Raw genomic sequence first — 18,166 nt, forward strand, 5'->3', positions numbered from 1 at the left:
TTAAACTTACATTTTTATTAAAAGTAACCAAAGTTTAGCTAAATATTTTTTTCAATGTGTATACAAAACGTATTTTTTTTATTAATTCAGAAAATGTTTGTCAATACAATACGACGAAGATTCCTCGCGTTTTCAAAGAAACGTTTCACGTATCTTACAAAGAAAGTTACTTTCGTTTTACGGTTTCCCTTTGCTCTTTATTGATTTATAGGTAGAATAAAAGTGTAAAGTCATTCTGGTCATTTTATGTGCCACAAAACGCGCAACACAGCGTCATTGTGTGCCAATGAAGCTTAGTACTTGTGGAATAAGTGTTTTTAAAAGCCCTCTTATCGTGTGGGCTATGAGATGGGTTACCAACCTCATAAACCTTGGTGTCAGGGTTACTATTGAGCCGCCAAAGGCCCCTGACATGGCTCGTGTAACGATTACATACTTGCATCAGTAAGTAGCAACCGTGACCAATAGCTTAAGGTGCCTTCTGGAGCACGGGTCACCTTAGGAACTTTTCTGGACTGTTCTCATATGGCTGCAATAGCCGTTTTGTTATTAAACGTGCGAGCACATTGGCTACACGTTAGAACACTTCTGAGGACACATATTTATTATCCAAACATGAATTTAGAACTAACGGCATTTGTGGTCTAGTGCTTGAGCGTTGACTAGCCTTTGCGGAAGTTGCTTTACTTCAACAATCGCTGACCGAGCGCGTTAACCGCTGCGCCACCGAGCTCCTCAGTCATAGGATGGGTGACCACAAAAAAAAAAAGTTTTCATCTCGAGCTCCTCCGTGCTTCGGAAGGCACGTTAAGCCGTTGGTCCCGGCTGCATTAGCAGTCGTTAATAACCACCAATCCGCACTGGGCCCGCGTGATGGTTTAAGGCCCGATCTCCTTATCCATCCATAGGGAAGGCCCGTGCCCCAGCAGTGGGGACGTTAATGGGCTGATGACGACGACGACGGCTTGAGCGTTGGGGTGAAGAATGGGAGGTCCTGGGTTCGAGCCCCGGTGAAGACATATCTCAGAAATAAATTTGTTTCTGCCAATGTTAAGAATTGATGTGGCCCGTTTACACAGAGCCTTGTTAAGTGTACAATGTAATGAAATGAGCTTATTATAATGTTCATTTAACATTGGATTGGGGAGTCATATCGTATAACGAAACATTTTTTTTGCAGCATGCTATTTTAAGCGAAATGTGTGAAACTATAATTTTACTACTTTTACTGCCATATATGTACCACATTTTTTGCAATAAACGAATTTGAATTTGAATTTATCAATTTGCCAAAGTGAATGTGCTCCAATAAGGTGACACTTACTTTTAATGTTCCGAAGGTCAGAGAGTTACCTAAAAGGCTCCACAAAACAACACTCTTAAAAAAGAAATACTCTACTGCAAGAAATAAAAAGAACAATTTAGTAAGTTTACCGAACTTTTCTTTACGGAGAAAAAAATAAGTTTTTATTTGTCTTTTTACTTGTCTTGTCTTTTCACTCCACCAACCCGCATTGGAGCAGCGTGGTGGAGTATGCTCCATACCCCCTCGGGTTGATTGAGGGGAGGCCTGTGCCCAGCAGTGGGACGTATATAGGCTGTTTATGTTGTCTTTTTACCGACTTCAAAAAAGGAGGAGGTTCTCAATTCGACCGTATTTTTTTTTTATATTTGTTCGGGCATAACTTTGTCGTATATGAACCGATTTTGATAATTCTTTTTTTGTTCGAAAGGACATATACCTAAGGTGGTCCCATGTCAAGGAAGTCAGGGGCTGATGATGGAAGACCAGAGAAATCGAGGGGAATTTTCAAAGTAAATGCTAGAACAACCACACTACAATATCAAATTACTATGTACATACAATATTGTTAAATACCTATATCAAAACAATATCTAACAAAAACTCACAAAACAATCAGTATTTGAAAAATATATGAATCGGAACCTCGTTGTAGCGTATACTTGGCACCGACTTAAGGATTATAAAATTAATTAACCAATTGAAGATACGTACTTATTACTTTGTGCGGAGTAAATTTATTTATTGCTTTTTAGTTTTGCGTTTGAAGTCGGTTTTTTTCTGTTATTTTTTTTATATCCACATAAGTTTAGAGAATGAATGGAAGTAAACGTTTCAAGGGATTTAAAAGTTATTTATGGTTGCACTAGCTTTTGCCCGCGGCTTCGCTCGCGTTAAATTCAGGGTAACATGGTTCCCTTAATGTACCAATTTTTAGCTTCCTACCTTGAAAACTGCGAAAAGTCCCAAATAAAATTTCACTCCCTCTTGGGCAGATTTCCAAAAAAAATATGCAAGATTATTTTGTTAGTCACAAATAGGACTATTTGCATACCAATTTTTAGCATAAAAAAAAACTGCCTATATACGTCCCACTGCTGGGCACAGGCCTCCCCTCAATCAACCGGAGGGGGTATGGAGCATACTCTACCACGCTGCTCCACTGCGGGTTGGTGGAGGTGTTTTTTACGGCTAATAGCCGGGACCAACGAAGCACGGAATCAACTTACTTTTTCGGACCATCAGGTGATTCAAGCCTGAAAAGTCCTTACCAAACAAAGGACAGTCTCACAAAGTGATTTCGACAATGTCCCCATCGGGAATCGAACCCGGACCTTCAGATCATGAGCGTAACGCTCTAACCACTAGACCACATAGTGTCGTCACACGGAGATCGGTTGTCTATTTGTTATTCGAGGTCAATGTCTTATCTGTTATAGTGATTTTAATTCCATACTAAACTTAAAAACTACAAAGAACTGGTATATTTTACAGGATCGACACAAAATAGTATGGTAAATCAGACATGTCTGCCGTATGCATCCGGAAAAGTGGGCCAAAATTACAACTGATTGGTCCCCACAGGGTCGTCGACGTCGAGGTAGACCACGACGACGGTGGAGGGACGAGCTGGACGCCTTCCGGCACACCTGGCTGAACGATGCCCGGGACAGGGAGGGTTGGAAAGAGAAGGGGGAGGCCTTTGCCCAGCAGTGGGACATTGATTAGGCTACAGAAAAAAAAATATCAGTAATAATTCTTTCGTCAAATCCATAGAAGATTCAGTATACCTAGACCGACCTAGGTCTGCCAACCATTGCCCAATGGCTCAAATTAGCTTCAAATTCAAAAGGTTTTTTTAGGTTCTGCTCCGTACCACCCAAATCCCCTGGTAGTTGCGGCTTCCGAATACATCACGCTTAGGGACGGTACTGACAAGCATCGGCATCCGAAGGATATACGATCCCGACGACCCGATTACTCTAGCCATACGTAGAGGCAGCCAATCAGCTCGTGACACCAAACACTTCAGGACCTCGATACCTACCCCGCCGGCGTAGAAAGAGAATTATAGAATAAGTTTCTCCTGTAAATGTGATACCTTGTTTTGTGTGCAATTAAGTATTTTATTCTTATTCTTATAAGGTAAACAGTCCCTTTTCTGTTATACAATTTTCTTTATTGTCGACTGTTCTACATATTACGGAAATATTTAGAGCTTAGCTTAATCCATGTTCATTCTAAGTACATATTTATCTGAATCCTCCAGACACAACCAGACTGTCAAGTAGGCCAAATCATTACGTATTCAGCCTGACGAAAACAAGTTCATGTTCGGGAAACCATTCCATAAAAATCTAGACACGTAGAATGAGAAAGCGGGTCACGTCTGGATTGATTGAGTTCTAGTTTTATTCTTCTAACTTAAAAATGGCAAAGTTTCATTTATATTGACATTCCCTTTTTTAACCTCTTAGGGTTGAATTTCAAAATCCTGCCATAATGAGTTTCTACGTCCTAAAACAATTGCGTGGGGGTTCCATGCAAACTTTGGGAGTCCTAGTACCTGACGAAGGGCAGCAGTAACTGTCAGTACTATTCAGAGGTGGAGGATATGAGACGTAGTACGGCTTTGGAATAGACTACTCTGAGCTCTGAGCGTAATTTCCCTAAAACAGTAGCATGGAAATGCTGCACCAACAAGAGCGTGACTCTTAAATTAATGATGATGACTGTGGTCTAAAATAACCTCACCCCCCTTCGAACACAGTTTAGACTTGAATCATATTATTATGGCGCGAGACATCAAACACACACAAATGCGCGTGTAACGATAACGTCAATGTGTGGTGTCTGTGTAAAACGAGGTTGTTTGTATGAAGTGTCCGTGGTGTGCGTAAACATAGCAGACGAGGTGTAGGTGTATCTATAAGTACATACTATAGACTACCTACCCCTTCGGGGATACAGTCGTAATGCTTTTTTAGTTTTTAGACGGCAAGTATAATATATAACTCATACAGCTTCTCATGTGGCATGATAAATCGTCCGACACATCTGGGAACATAGCTTACCTACTCCTTTTTCAACAATGATTAATATTAGGTTAAAACACGAAATTACTATGGAATTTATATGAAAAAGCAACCTGTGACGTCATAGAAAAACGTGACAAAATGTCGCGCTTAATATTACATTTTTCTTTGTTAAAATTCATAAAATAAGTTATTAAATAAATAGAAAAATGTAAACGTTTTTTGACGCCTTTAGATCTGTGTTTATTTAATAAGTACTTTAATCAGAATTTCATAATTTATCTTTGACCTAGGATTGTTTTTTTTTTGTCTTGACTTGCCATTAACTGCGTATTAGTATTCGAATTTTAAATTTCGCATTGGAACACTGGGCACTCAATGAAAAATTCAGATTTGGAATACTTTTACCGCTCCCGAGGAGCACCTTCCCCCCCAGCACCCCCACCTGGTGTCACAAAACCTAACTCATTCATTATTGTGGTCGCCCTAAGTGTTAGTATACTTTATAAACTTTAAATTTACCTGCCCGTCCTTTGCTGAAGCGTTTAAATTAATTAGCCATGTTGCTTTTTGGATAGTGAATATTATAGACTACTATGAAGCCGGATACAAACTTTGTAAGCCATAATTAAGGGCATATTATGCCCTCACGCCGCACATTGGGCTGAAAATGAAGCTTCATAGACTTAGCGGCTCATGAAAATCAAGTATCAAATTATGAATCACGCCAAAGTGTAGCTTTATCTCATAGCAACATAATTATGTTACTTGCCATTTTTTGATAAAGTTATTATTTCATGAGTTATGTTTTTTAATTTTTTGTATGGGAGCCAAAAGTTTTTTTTTATTACCAGTTCTTAAGATTTCAGCAAGAAAAATACTCTGATTCATATAGTGCACAGTTTAAGCTAAATTGTCACTATACTCTGGAACTTCGGAAACAATCGGAACATCGTCATTTTCAGCATAAAAACTTTTTTTTGCATGTTTGCTCGTAAAATAGTTATTAACTGGTTTTTTATATTTTTTCTTCCACACCACCTAATGAGATAAAGAACTAAGCGCGTTTTTTTGTAGTGGTATCCCCAGGAGGCTTCATTTTCAGCCCAATGTGCGCCGTACGCCGCACGCCTTGCTATCTGTTATACAAGTTAGGAAAATAATAATATGTATACTTATTGGCGGGATATTAAAACAATGAACAGCATTATTTATTTTATTTAATTAAGTAAGAATATAGTTTTACACTTTGCTTTGGTACATTTTTGTGCTTAACATTACAGTTCACCCATTCGCTGTCACTCTCTCGTTTTCGAGTTTGAGTTCTTTTAACCACTTTTTTTGAAACATGGAACGTGGAACTATTCAGTCTTGTTCAGTTTGTGCCGTTGTATCAAGTGGGGGGCTCAGGAGGGGGCTGGTCCTTGTCTTTCTCTTTATTTTGAGGACTGCCCCCCTCTGTTGTCCCATCACCGCTGTTGCCGCTGTTGATCGCCACTGACGTTAATGGTACCTGCGAAAAAAAATGAGCTGTCAAATTTTCAGGTTAAGTAAACCTGTGAAAAACAGGATAACTAAGGAGTTGATGATGATGATAATTTCAGATTAGGATGGGCAGAGGTTTTCCTTCAGCCATAAGATAAGGAATAATAATGCGGCAACTCTCCGCTCCCCACCAGCGGCTGAGCTAGCTTTACCTCACTCCCCCTCGAATATAGTTTAGACTTGTATCGTATGGCGTCAGACGTCGCACAAACAGATGCGCGTGTACGATAATGTCACTGTGTAGTGTCTGTGTAAAATGAGGTTGTTTGTATGAAGTGTCTGGGGTGTGCTTTAGGTTAAGTAAGCGGTCCATGTGAAAAAGAAATAACGCTGGGGAGACGATGATGATGGGCTGACGTATTCCTTCACCCGTAGGATAAGTAATACTACGTATAGAACGGCAACACTTCGCTCCCCACCAGCGGCTGAGCTAAGTTTACCTCACCCCCCTCAGTCTTACTATAGTTTGTAATCGTATGGGCTTCAAACGTCACACACGCAGATGCACGTGTACGATGACGTCAATGTGTAGTGTCTGTGTAAAACGAGGTTCTTTATTTGAAGTGTTCGGGGTGTGTTGTGAATCAGAAATGATTCTGATTTCTGATTTCTGTGCTTCAGCGGCCGAAAGAAGTACGGAACATACTTCCACCAATGTAGGCGAAGAAACGCGACCCAAAATTGACGCAACTGTGAATCGAACCCGGGATTTCTGCATAGTTAGTCAAGATTTCCAACCAAGAACAAAAAGCCTAAACATATAAATACAACTAAACTAATTCTGAAAAGAAAGTAGAAGAGTCGAGAAGTAGTAGAATCACGTAGAGAAGTGTGTCATGAGTCACGATCGAAGCAAATGTAATTCCATAGTCTCTGCTTACCCCGATGGGAAATAGGCTTGAGTTTAAGTATGTATGTAAATTAATTCTGGCAATAATTCAATAATTATGACTAATACTCCAATGAGTATGAGTGTTAGGTTTATTTAAGTTTTTCGATGACAACTCCATGTCACTCTTAGACAACAAGCGACAAGAAAGTTTGAAAAAAAAATGTTCAATCATTCTTCCAAATCATGAAATAAAGAAACGTTTTATGGATTCATCGCTATAATACTTCTTCACATAAATTGCACAAAACGATTGAAGATATCTTATAAAAAAGTACGTCTCGCGAATAGTTGATTTACGGTTGGCATTATTGGAATAGGGGTGGGTCCCGACCGGTGCAATGACGTGTCATGTTCCTCACACACACACGCACACACACACACACACACACACACACACACACACACACACACACACACACACACACACACACACATACCTACCAACACGTTAATCAGTTTTTATAGGTGTACTGCGTAATGGAATTGTTATTTTTGGTTTTTAATTGTGATAAGACTATGCCAGACTCACTGACCAGAGAATCAATTCTTTGTATACTACATTAACCAATAACAACAATGTATCAACAATTATATTGTGGCAGTTTATGAAAATAAAAAATTATGTATCAATTTTGAATTCAATTTCGAATATGCTACGATCACGCGGAGCTTCTGTAACAAATCGATTTCCTTAATTCATTTCTTATTACCTTTTCCTTCATCCACTTTTATACATTAATATATTTATTCAATAATGTTCTTACAGAGTAAACCAATGCGCTCAGGAAACCTTTCGACTTTGATGAGAGGGTACAAGAAGCAAAAGTGGTGTGTTAGGATTGTAGTATGGAATTTCAACCTACCTACCCTTACGGATATCTTATATATTTATTTATTAAATCTTAATACTAGATATACAGCCTCCGTGGTCTAGTGGTAAGATCGTTAGGCTCACGATCTGGAGGTCTGGGTTCCATTCCCGATGGGGACATTGTCGAAATCACTTTGTGAGACTGTCCTTTGTTTGGTAAGGACTTTTCAGGCTTGAATCACCTGATTGTCCGAAAAAGTAAATTGATTCCGTGCTTCGGAGGGCACGTTAAGCCGTTGGTCCCGGCTATTAGCCGTAAAAACACCTCCACCAACCCGCAGTGGAGCAGCGTGGTGGAGTATGCTCCATACCCTCTCCGGTTGATTGAGAGGAGGCCTGTGCCCAGCAGTGGGACGTAATAGGCTATTTATGTTTATGTTATGTTGCTAGATATACAATTTGTCAATGTCCTGCAAAACTGTTTGAACAGTCTGCAGGAAGGAGTCTCTACTAATAATATGAACTTATATCTAGTAGTAATTTGTAAGTAGGAGCACAATGAATGTATCACAATGTTAAAAATATATAATATAAAAAATAAAATAAATTAATTGTTTATTGTCATAGAAAAGATCGACACAAGATTGGGTGCTACAGCTAGGACACACAAATGCTACAGAAGTATAACCCTGCTACCTGAACTAGGAGACCTGTATCTCAGGGAGCAGTGTTCAGCAATTACATCTTTTATAACATCAGTTTAGGCAGACCATTTTTAAACTGAATTTATTTGACAATAAACTGTGCTTAAATAAGAACAAATAAACATGCATTTTGTATGTAAATTGGGTTTGTGTGTGTGTGTGTGTGTGTATGTGTATATATTAGTGTGTGTGTGTGTGTGTTTGTGTGTAACTGTGTGAGTGTTTGCGATAGCCCTACGACTTAAATGTTGTCTTGGGTTCAGAAACTGCTATCGTGCTATAAGCAGCTTCCACTAACGCATGTAGGTACGTGTGCAATTATGTTTTAAGGATTTGTGAAAAATAACAGGGCAACTGCGTTAGCAACAAAGCTAGGTTAAGATTTGTATGTAAAAGCAAATAACGCATTGGTCAAGTAAGCAGATTATGCAATGAATTTCAATATATATTTAACGACACGACACAAGTCTAAAAGGTATTGTTTAAGTATTTTTTTTTATATTTACTTAATGCGATTTTAAACAAAGGCATAGGCCAAATATTAAAAAATAAAATTTTATCAGAAAATAAATTTAAAGCTCATGTAAAGCTTACTTTATGTAGAAAAGCTTATTATAAGATTAATGATTAACTAAATGATAAAAAATTCAAGTATTGAATGTGTTACCCTTATTGATTTAAAAGATGTGTTGCTGTTGAAGTTTCTTGTCATTTCTTCTCCTCAGCCATAACACCTTGCGAAATGACGTAAATTCAAAAATGTTACATTGACCTTCAACAAGTTTATCCATGATAATTACGTTGAATAAATGATTCTCATTGATGTAAGTACGTAATCGTTACATGAGTCATGTCAGGTGCCTTTGGCGGCTCAATAGTCACCCTGACACCTGGGTTGATGAGGTTGGTAATCCACCTCACAACCCACACGGTAGAAGAGAAGAATGATTCTGATTTCTAAATTTTATTTAGTTGATTTCTTGCAGTAATGTTCGCAGTTGGCTTGCTGTCGGCATTGTTCGACACTTGAATTCGATTAGTTAATCGTAATTCGTAAATGGTTTCGGTGAGGCCCTCCTTAATAATCAATCGCAATTACTTTTCTTTGTTCTTTGTCTTCGCTTTATTGTCATAAGCGAAGAAAGTGAAATAAATGAAGACCTTTTTTGCAAAAAAGAACAGTTTATTTAACTTAAGAATGCTTAGGAATCTCTTTTGTGCGCTTAAAGAATGCTAATTATTAATAAAAAAAAATTAGATTTTCTTTCCTCTAATTGTCAGGTTTATAAATATGGACCCTTTTTATTATTAAAAAAAAATAGTTCGTAACGCGTCCGTTCGTTACAGTTTTAATTTGGAATCAGAATTGGAAAGCCAAATATTATTTCAACCCAACCCAATCATGACGTAATCGGAATGACGTAGAAGGGTGTTTGGATGTGTGCATACGTTTTTTTTTACACTTTCAGTGGTACGTAAAGCTGTCAAATATTTGAAAAATACATTTGGATCGCGTACATTTTGTTAGCAATCTATTTTATGGTAGCATTTTGAGTAAACAGTCTCCGTGGTCGATTTAGAGCGTTGGGTCTGGATCTGGAGGTCTGGGTTCGATTCCCAATGGGGAGACTGTCGAAAAAGCACTTTGTGAGACTGTCCTTTGTTTGGCTGATTGTCCGAAAATGTAAGATGATTCTGTGACGAGAGTATTAGCCCACACGCTTCCACCAACCAGCACCGACTCAGCATGGTAGAGCATGCTTCTTTTTTTCTTTCTTTAACTACTTGGCTGAACAAATCGGGAGCGCTGAGGGATCTCGGCCCAAAATTTAAGATAGCAGGCCTGGGATGCTCAGTTGGGTGCGAACCATCACTCCGGGCGTCGTCTGAGAGGGTTTATATATTTGGAAGAATTATTGGATGCTAGTAATTCATAGATTAATTGACTATAATATTATAGACATATGACAGGACTCTAAAATAGGTACCTACATGATATTATTAATACTTGTGTGCATATTAAAACAAAAGTCCTTAGTATCATTTCACAATTGAGAATATTTGGCTCGTTGCCAATGCCAAGTATTATTCAGCTGCATATATACAGTAAGATACAGCCATAACCACACGATATAATTTCAAACATAACTCTTTATTTCCTTCCGGTATTTAACGGCCTCCGTGCTCCAGTGATGGAGCGTTGGGCTCAAGGTCCGGAGGCCGCGGGGTCGAATCCCGGTGGGGACATATCACAAAAATCACTCTGTGATCCCTCGTTTGGTTAGGACATTACAGGCTGATCACCTGATTGTCCGAAAGTAAGATGATCCGTGCTTCGGAAGGCACGTTAAGCCGTTGGTCCCGGTTACTACTTACTGATGTAAGTAAGTAGTCGTTACATGAGCCATGTTAGGGGCCTATGGCGGCTCAGTAATAACCCTGACTGGTTGATGAGGTTGGTATTCCACCTCACAACCCACACGATAAGAAGATTTCATTCCTTTCAAGTGCTTTTAAACTTATAAATGCACAATATTCAAACCGTAAATGAACCACTAAAACGCAGTTTGTATAAAGTTTATACGGTTGAAACGTAACTGCTATGCTAACTATTGCTATTAGTAGGGAGTAGTTTGATAACAAATGTAATTAAAATTAGTTTCAAGCAAATATTTCAGTTATATGTTGCTAAATGTTTGTATGTTTTGTTTTGTGTGCAGTAAAGTATATTTGATTTGATATTATTTGACCGGTTAATTGAGGGGACGCACGTGCCCAGCAGTAGGACGTATTTGGATGTTTTGTTTGTCATTTTTTTTCTGTACTTATATAAGTATTTAATAAAGCCGCGCACTTACTTTTATATGCGCAAATGTCAAATTGCAATATTGCTTTTTTAGATGAATTGCTTCAATGTGGCCTTTTTAACCCCATCCCCCCTGTAATTATTATCTAGGACAAAATTACTTACATTTAATTAATTACATTTAACCCTATCTTAATAGGACACCTCATTGATTTAAAAAATGTGTTGCTGTTGCAGTTTCTTGTCATTTCTTCTCCTCAGCCATAACACCTTGCAAAATGACGTAAATTCAAAAATGTTACATTGACCTTCAACAAGTTTATCCATGATAATTACGTTGAATAAATGATTCTGATTCTGATTCACCATGATCGCGTTACTAGCAGGAAATCATCCGGGATCCGGTTGTCGACAATAAACTGATTGCACAACCAGATGACGAGGTGAGCTACCCTTTAGGCAACTGCATATATTTTGTGATGATGAATGTGGGGAAAGCAGATAGTCAGGATAGGAGTAGATGGATGGGAATTCTCTCTACTATTAGATACAACAGAATGGACCGGCGCAATCCGGACTGATACATCAAGACTATGCTTTTGAATGTGACAACTCTGGCTTGTCTTTTGGTAGATCTAACCGCGCTTTGAAACTATTGTGAAACTTTTATATGGAAATATAATCACTAATTGCACTGAACGTTCAGACGACGTTCTATTTAATAAATACTGCTTACCATCATCCCCCTACAATTATCCTGTTTTTCACAGGGTCCGCTTACCCAACCTGAAGATTTGACAGGTCCGGTTTTTTACAGAAGCGACTGCCTGTCTGACCTTCCAACCCGCGAAGGGACAACCAGCCCAATACAGTTTAGGTCACATACCTCCGAAAATGTATTTCTCAAGTGGAGTTCCTCACGATGTTTTCCTTCACCGCCGAGCGCGCGATTATCATTTATGATCCAAACATGAATTCGAAAACAAATTCAACAATCATTAGTTTAGGCCTGTGCTGGATTCGAACCTGGGACCTCAAAGTGAGAGGCAAGCGTTCTACCAACTGGGCTACCACGGCTCTCAATAAATACTTCTTACCGTGGTGGGAAATTGGCGTGAGTTTTATATCGACCTGGGTGTATTTGCAAAATGCCAACTTTTCACCAGAGCTAATAAAAATATTTTATAAATTAAACATAAACAGCATATATACGTCCCACTGCTGGGCACAGGCCTCCCCTAAATCAACCGGAAGGGGTGTGGAGCATACTCCACCACGCTGCTCCAATGCGGGTTGGTGGAGGTGTTTTTACGGCTAATAGCCGGGACCAACGGCTTAACGTGCCCTCCGAAGCACGGAATCATCTTACTTTTTAGGACAATCAGGTGATTCAAGCCTGAAAAGTCCTTACCAAACAAAGAACAGTCTCACAAAGTGATTTCGACAATGTCCCCATTGGGAATCGAACCCGGACCTCCAGATCGTGAGCGTAACGCTCTAACCACTAGACCACGGAGGCTGTGGCGTGTGTATAAATTATATAAATACTATTTACCATAGACACAGCAGTACATATGTGCGCGTCGGACTGCCGCGGCGGGGGCGATACTGACGCGTCGTACCGCAGATCTAGTTGCAGCATGAACGCCTGCGCAGCGAGTGTCGTGATCGACACCGCCAGCTGAGCACTAGCCACGCCGATGCAGGTCGTGCTCGAACATCTGCACATAGGAATTGTACAAGATGATATAAACATAGATAGACAGACACGCAAGAGTCAGACAAGTCATACTTCGTCTACGCGAAGCATGAGCGGTTCCAGCGGATTGGCTGGTCATGGGGGTCATGACCCTGGGCGACAGGTTCAACCTCAGGGCCAACCTGTCGCCCAGGGTCATGGGTGGCTACTGCAATTTTATCTACTTCTCTACGGAGATATGTTGTTTGCGACCTGGTGACCCTGACATAAAAGCTGGATCCGCTCCTGACTCGAAAGCCATGAAGAAGTTACTTAGACCATATAAAAAAAAGGCCGATGTATCGTCATACAAGGAGGTCAAGGAACTTGCAAAGGATTGACAAATCTGGATAGAGCTCCACCGACAAGAGCCTATCTCTTATATTTTGAAAGAATGAAATAGCCTCAACCTAGACAGAATCAGAGTGGGCGGACCTACAGGCCGTCTAACGTCGTTCCATTGCGAATTTGATTCAGGCAGTGGTGGTTGGGCCAATCCATTTGGCAGAAATGTTGAAACCGCTTAAAGAGCTTTAGCTTAGCGACCACACAGTAACTTGGGTTGGCTACTATGCCAAACACTCCCAGCTTCAGCGGCGTGGTTAAGGATTCACTTGAGGAGAAATCCGTATCCAGCAATGGACGTAAGGACCCTTCTTCTTTGCGAGTCGATGGCGATCGATGCTAAATTTTTGCTGACCAATAATTGGCCACGCTTACGGCATTGTCAGTGGCTTCGTAAAGGTCTTAAAGACGTAAGGACTTACCCAATATTTAATAAAGATCTAATACAGAAGACGAGCATGGCGACGTGTGCGCTGACGGCCGCGAGCCACAGCACTGTGAGGGGCACGGCGGCGCAGGGCGAAGGCCCGAGGGCACGCCACGGAGCGCCCCAGCTCGTGCTGGACCGCGATCGCGCTGACACCCACCCACCGAAGCCGCGGCTGTAGTATACTGATAACGCTGTTGGAGAGAAAAAATGGTTCAGCATTTAAAATTTTCACGGATATTTTATTTTTGTCTGCCATACGCAATAATAATGATGGGTACCTATGTAGCAGAGTACAAACTCTGCACATACTGCTACTACTCTGCCGGCACGTCGGGAGTCCATCATCACCCATCGTGCCGCACCTATATAGGCATCGAGGCAGTCTCCGAAAGATATGGCGCGAAGACCTTGACGCAAAGATGTTATGATGCAGAAAAAGGATGTCCCCTTTATCTACCCACGTCATCGCGTCGGGTTCGGGATATGCATCATGTGGAATATATTAACTTTTACTGATCCGTAATCACCTTTCTACGCCATAAAAGGTTCTCGGGGCATTTTTTACGTAACTTGGGCAATCATAACTCGTAATGGATTATGTTACATAAATAGGTAATTTTATATTCCTCGCTTACGTAATAAATTTTTTTAAGTAAGGTCCTCCAAGGACCTTTTAACACGTCTCCGAACACTTCATTTGTTTTGGACCTATCTTATCGACCTGACTTGCTCTTAGTAGTACTCTATTAAGATACTCTACTAGCTTTTGCCCGCGGTTTCGTTCTAAATTACTCAATTATATAATAACAATATCTCATGTTTATTTTTTTTAAAGAACGTCTAGGGGCCTGTGCCGAGGTTTTTCTTGCAGCTTCTTTTCCCCGGCTATACAGGTTGTGAGAAGCTGCAGTAGTTTTAGGCGGATGAGACGTTCGTTATGTAAAAATTGACGATTCAAAGTGTAACTATGTTACCTATTGAATAAAGATATTTTTTAATTTGAATTTGTTCGTGTTAAATTATGACCGATTTTCTATTCCAAGACCTATTAGGTACCTAAAATGTATACAAATCAGTTGTACTCTCACTTATATACTTATAAGTACTTATTTGAAAATTCAGACATCATTATAAGGCGTTGGTAAAGCAAACGGCTTAATATAGCAGTGTACAAAATATAAAGCATCACAGTCAGTGTTTCACCGCATTAGGTATGGTAGTGACTGCCAGCGGTAAGCGGAAAGCTAGTGTCTAAATATTGTTAATAATTTAGTGCTTACTAAAAAGGTAACAAGGGTCCAATTGTTAGTAGCAAATTTATTTAAAATAATTAAATAAAATTTATTATTAAAAGTAAATAAAAATTAAAACATAATAATAATAGTAACCACTAAAAATAATAATAAAAAATAAAATAAAGAAAAGAATAATAGTAGTGGTAGTAGTTAGTTTTTTTTTATATAACAAAAAATATAAAAACGTAAAAAGAGGAGAGTGACGCCCCTATCAGTATACCTCAGTATCCCATCAGTATACCATTGATAGTATCCCTGTGTGAGTTTAGTAGGTATGGAACAAACATGAAAAATCGATGCTATTATTTTTTCTTAACTACTTATCGATTGTGGACTATTCCTTGGCAACACTAATATTTATATAACGGTGACGATTGTGGCGGACAAAGCCTATTATTATTTTAGTGTGACAGCCACAGGTGACAGCTCGTAGTGATCATATTGCCATCCTTCTCTTACGATAAGTGTAAGAGAGAGATAGAGCCAATTTTAGACCTGTCGAATGAAACGAAATATTTTGTTTTTGTCAGTATCGACAGTAATCATGCTTTATTATACAGTTATAGTCTATTTTATCGATGTAATTAATTTCTATTCAGTGAAGGTCTATAAGAAATAATTTTTAAAAATGATTTATCTATGACAACTAGGCCAGAAGTGTATACGAAAGAACTCGATTACATAATAGGAATTCTGACAAAAACTTAAAGCTGTTTCTTATAGACCTTCACTGAATAGAAATTAATTACATCGATAGAATAGACTATAACTGTATAAAAAAGCATGATTACTGTCGAAACTGACAAACACAAAATATTTCGTTTCATTCGATAGGTCTAAAATTAAGAGAAACAAAAAATAAACTCTTCCTTTCCCTCTAATTTAATCCACCCGCTATTCGCTTACAGACGGTCCAGTACTTCAAAGAGGAAATTTTAGCTTCACATTCTGTCACGTGGGGGTGACCCAGTTCCATCAAACGAAAAAAAATGCTTTCACCAAATGTTGAAGAAAAGTTCATAAATATTTGAATTATTTTAACACAGGCAGGTTAGGTGCCTATTCACCATAGACTAACTTTATTCCACTGCGGACATAGAATAAAGAATTCCGTGGTAGGCCAGTTGGTAGAACGTTTGCCTCTTACTTTGAGGTGGCAGGCTTTAACCCAGCAAAGGCCTAAACCAATGATTGTCGAATTTGTTTTTCGAATTCATGTTTGGATCATAAATGAGTGTCACACGAAGCTTTAAGATTAATATTTGCCTGTTTTTCCTTTTGCGTCAAAATATTATTAATCATTATAATGTCAGATTTCTTCTCTCTTTCTTTACATCCTTTGTTACCGCATCGTCGGAACATATTTGGTGCAAAAGCAGCCTTAAACAATCGAAAATTGCACTTGATATTAACTCAGAAACATGAGCTGAATTATCCCTCTCAGTATTCGGTACGGTGTCACTTCTTCTTATCGTATGGGTTGTGAGGTGAACTACCAACCTCATCAACCCTGGTGTCAGGGTTATGATTGAGCCGCCAAAGGTCCCTGACATGGCTCATGTAACGATTACTCACTTATATCAGTAAATAGTAACCGGAACCAACGGCTTCACGTGCCTTCCGAAGCACGGATCATCTTATTCAAATTCAAATTCAAATTCAAAAATATCTTTATTCAGTAGGTAACATAGTTACACTTTGAATCGTCAATTTTACATAACGAACGTCTCATCCGCCTAAAACTACTGCAGCTTCTCACAACCTGTATAGCCGGGGAAAAGAAGCTGCAAGAAAAACCTCGGCACAGGGCCCTAGACGTTCTTTAAAAAAATAAAAATAAAAATAAACATAAAACATAAAATATTGGTATACAATTGAGTAATTTAGCTGCCTAATATCAGTTCTCAGACAGTTAATCCCATGCATTCATATCTTCTAAATAATCACTAACTTTATAATAACCTTTTTTGTAAAGTTTTTGTTTAACTACTGTCTTAAAACAGTTGAAAGGCAAATTCTGAATGTCAATGGGAATCTTATTGTAAAAACGTATACATTGCCCCTTAAAAGATTTAGTAATCTTATGTAATCGACTGACTTGTAAAGCAAGTTTATTTTTATTCCTGGTATTAACAATGTGCCGATCGCTATTTTTTGCAAATAATCCTATATGTTTTTTTACATATATTAAGTTTTCAAAGATATATTGTGATGCCAAAGTTAAAATATTAATTTCTTTAAATTTATTTCTAAGTGACATCTTGGGTCCCAATTTGTAAATCGCCCGAATGGCTCGCTTTTGCAGAACAAAAATGCTGTTCATATCTGCAGCATGACCCCACAGCAAGATGCCGTACGACATTAGACTGTGGAAGTAGGCAAAATAAACTAATCGCGCGGTTTCTACATCGGTTATTAAACGAATTTTTTTGACCGCGAATGCTGCTGAGCTGAGCCTTTTGGACAACTTATCAATATGAGGACTCCATTGCAACTTAGCGTCCAAAGTAATTCCCAAAAATACAGCAGTATCCGTGAGGTCCAATTCCTTATTTTTTACAATAATAGAATCGAGGGGCCTACTAACATTCGATAACGTAAAATAAACATATTTTGTTTTATTTTCATTAAGTAGCAGGTTGTTTACAGTAAACCAATCCACTACCTCTGAAATGGCGTTGTTTACATCGTCAAAGGAATCTTGTCGTCTCTTTACTTTAAAAAGTAAGGAGGTATCATCTGCAAACAGCACCACCTCATGTTTTACAAGACTAGGTAGGTCGTTTATGTAAACTAGGAATAGAAATGGACCTAGAATTGAGCCCTGCGGGACGCCTATAGTGACGTTAGATCCACACGATCTGAACGCGGCCACTAAGGTATGACTCCAAAAGAGCGATGGCATTATCAGTTATTCCATAGTGACGAAGTTTCGCGATCAAGATATCATGACAAACGCAATCGAAGGCTTTGGAAAGGTCGCAAAAGACACCAATAGCATCTTTGGACTCCTCCCAAGCCTGAAAAACATGATTTATTAACTCAACACCAGCATCGGTTGTTGAGCGACCCTTTGTGAAACCAAATTGTTTATTAGACATTAAATTGTTTAAATTGAAATGTTGAAGTAATTGCAGTAATAAAATTTTTTCAAATATTTTACTAAGCGTGGGTAGTATAGATATTGGTCTAAAATTAGTAGGGTCAGAAGTACTACCAGCTTTAAACAATGGAATGACTTTACTGTGCTTCATTAAATCTG

The 18,166-nt window shown here is 38.9% G+C and overlaps 1 protein-coding gene across 2 annotated transcripts in view; it reads right to left on the minus strand.

Annotated features, from left to right (window-relative positions):
• Positions 1–5,557: 5,557 nt before the first annotated feature.
• The window catches only part of LOC126370288 (uncharacterized), a 45,271-nt gene continuing 32,662 nt past the window's right edge, over positions 5,558–18,166 (minus strand). For both annotated transcript variants that reach the window (XM_050015133.1, XM_050015134.1), the window contains exons 4-6: positions 13,602–13,800; positions 12,652–12,817; positions 5,558–5,851 (exon numbers count right to left, since the gene is read on the minus strand). In XM_050015133.1, coding sequence (XP_049871090.1) covers positions 5,732–5,851; positions 12,652–12,817; positions 13,602–13,800 — 485 coding nt within the window. In that variant the 3' untranslated portion in view covers positions 5,558–5,731. The remainder of the gene's footprint in view (positions 5,852–12,651; positions 12,818–13,601; positions 13,801–18,166) is intronic.

This window comes from Pectinophora gossypiella, chromosome 10, assembly GCF_024362695.1.
Source record: "Pectinophora gossypiella chromosome 10, ilPecGoss1.1, whole genome shotgun sequence".
Lineage (NCBI taxonomy): Eukaryota > Metazoa > Arthropoda > Insecta > Lepidoptera > Gelechiidae > Pectinophora > Pectinophora gossypiella.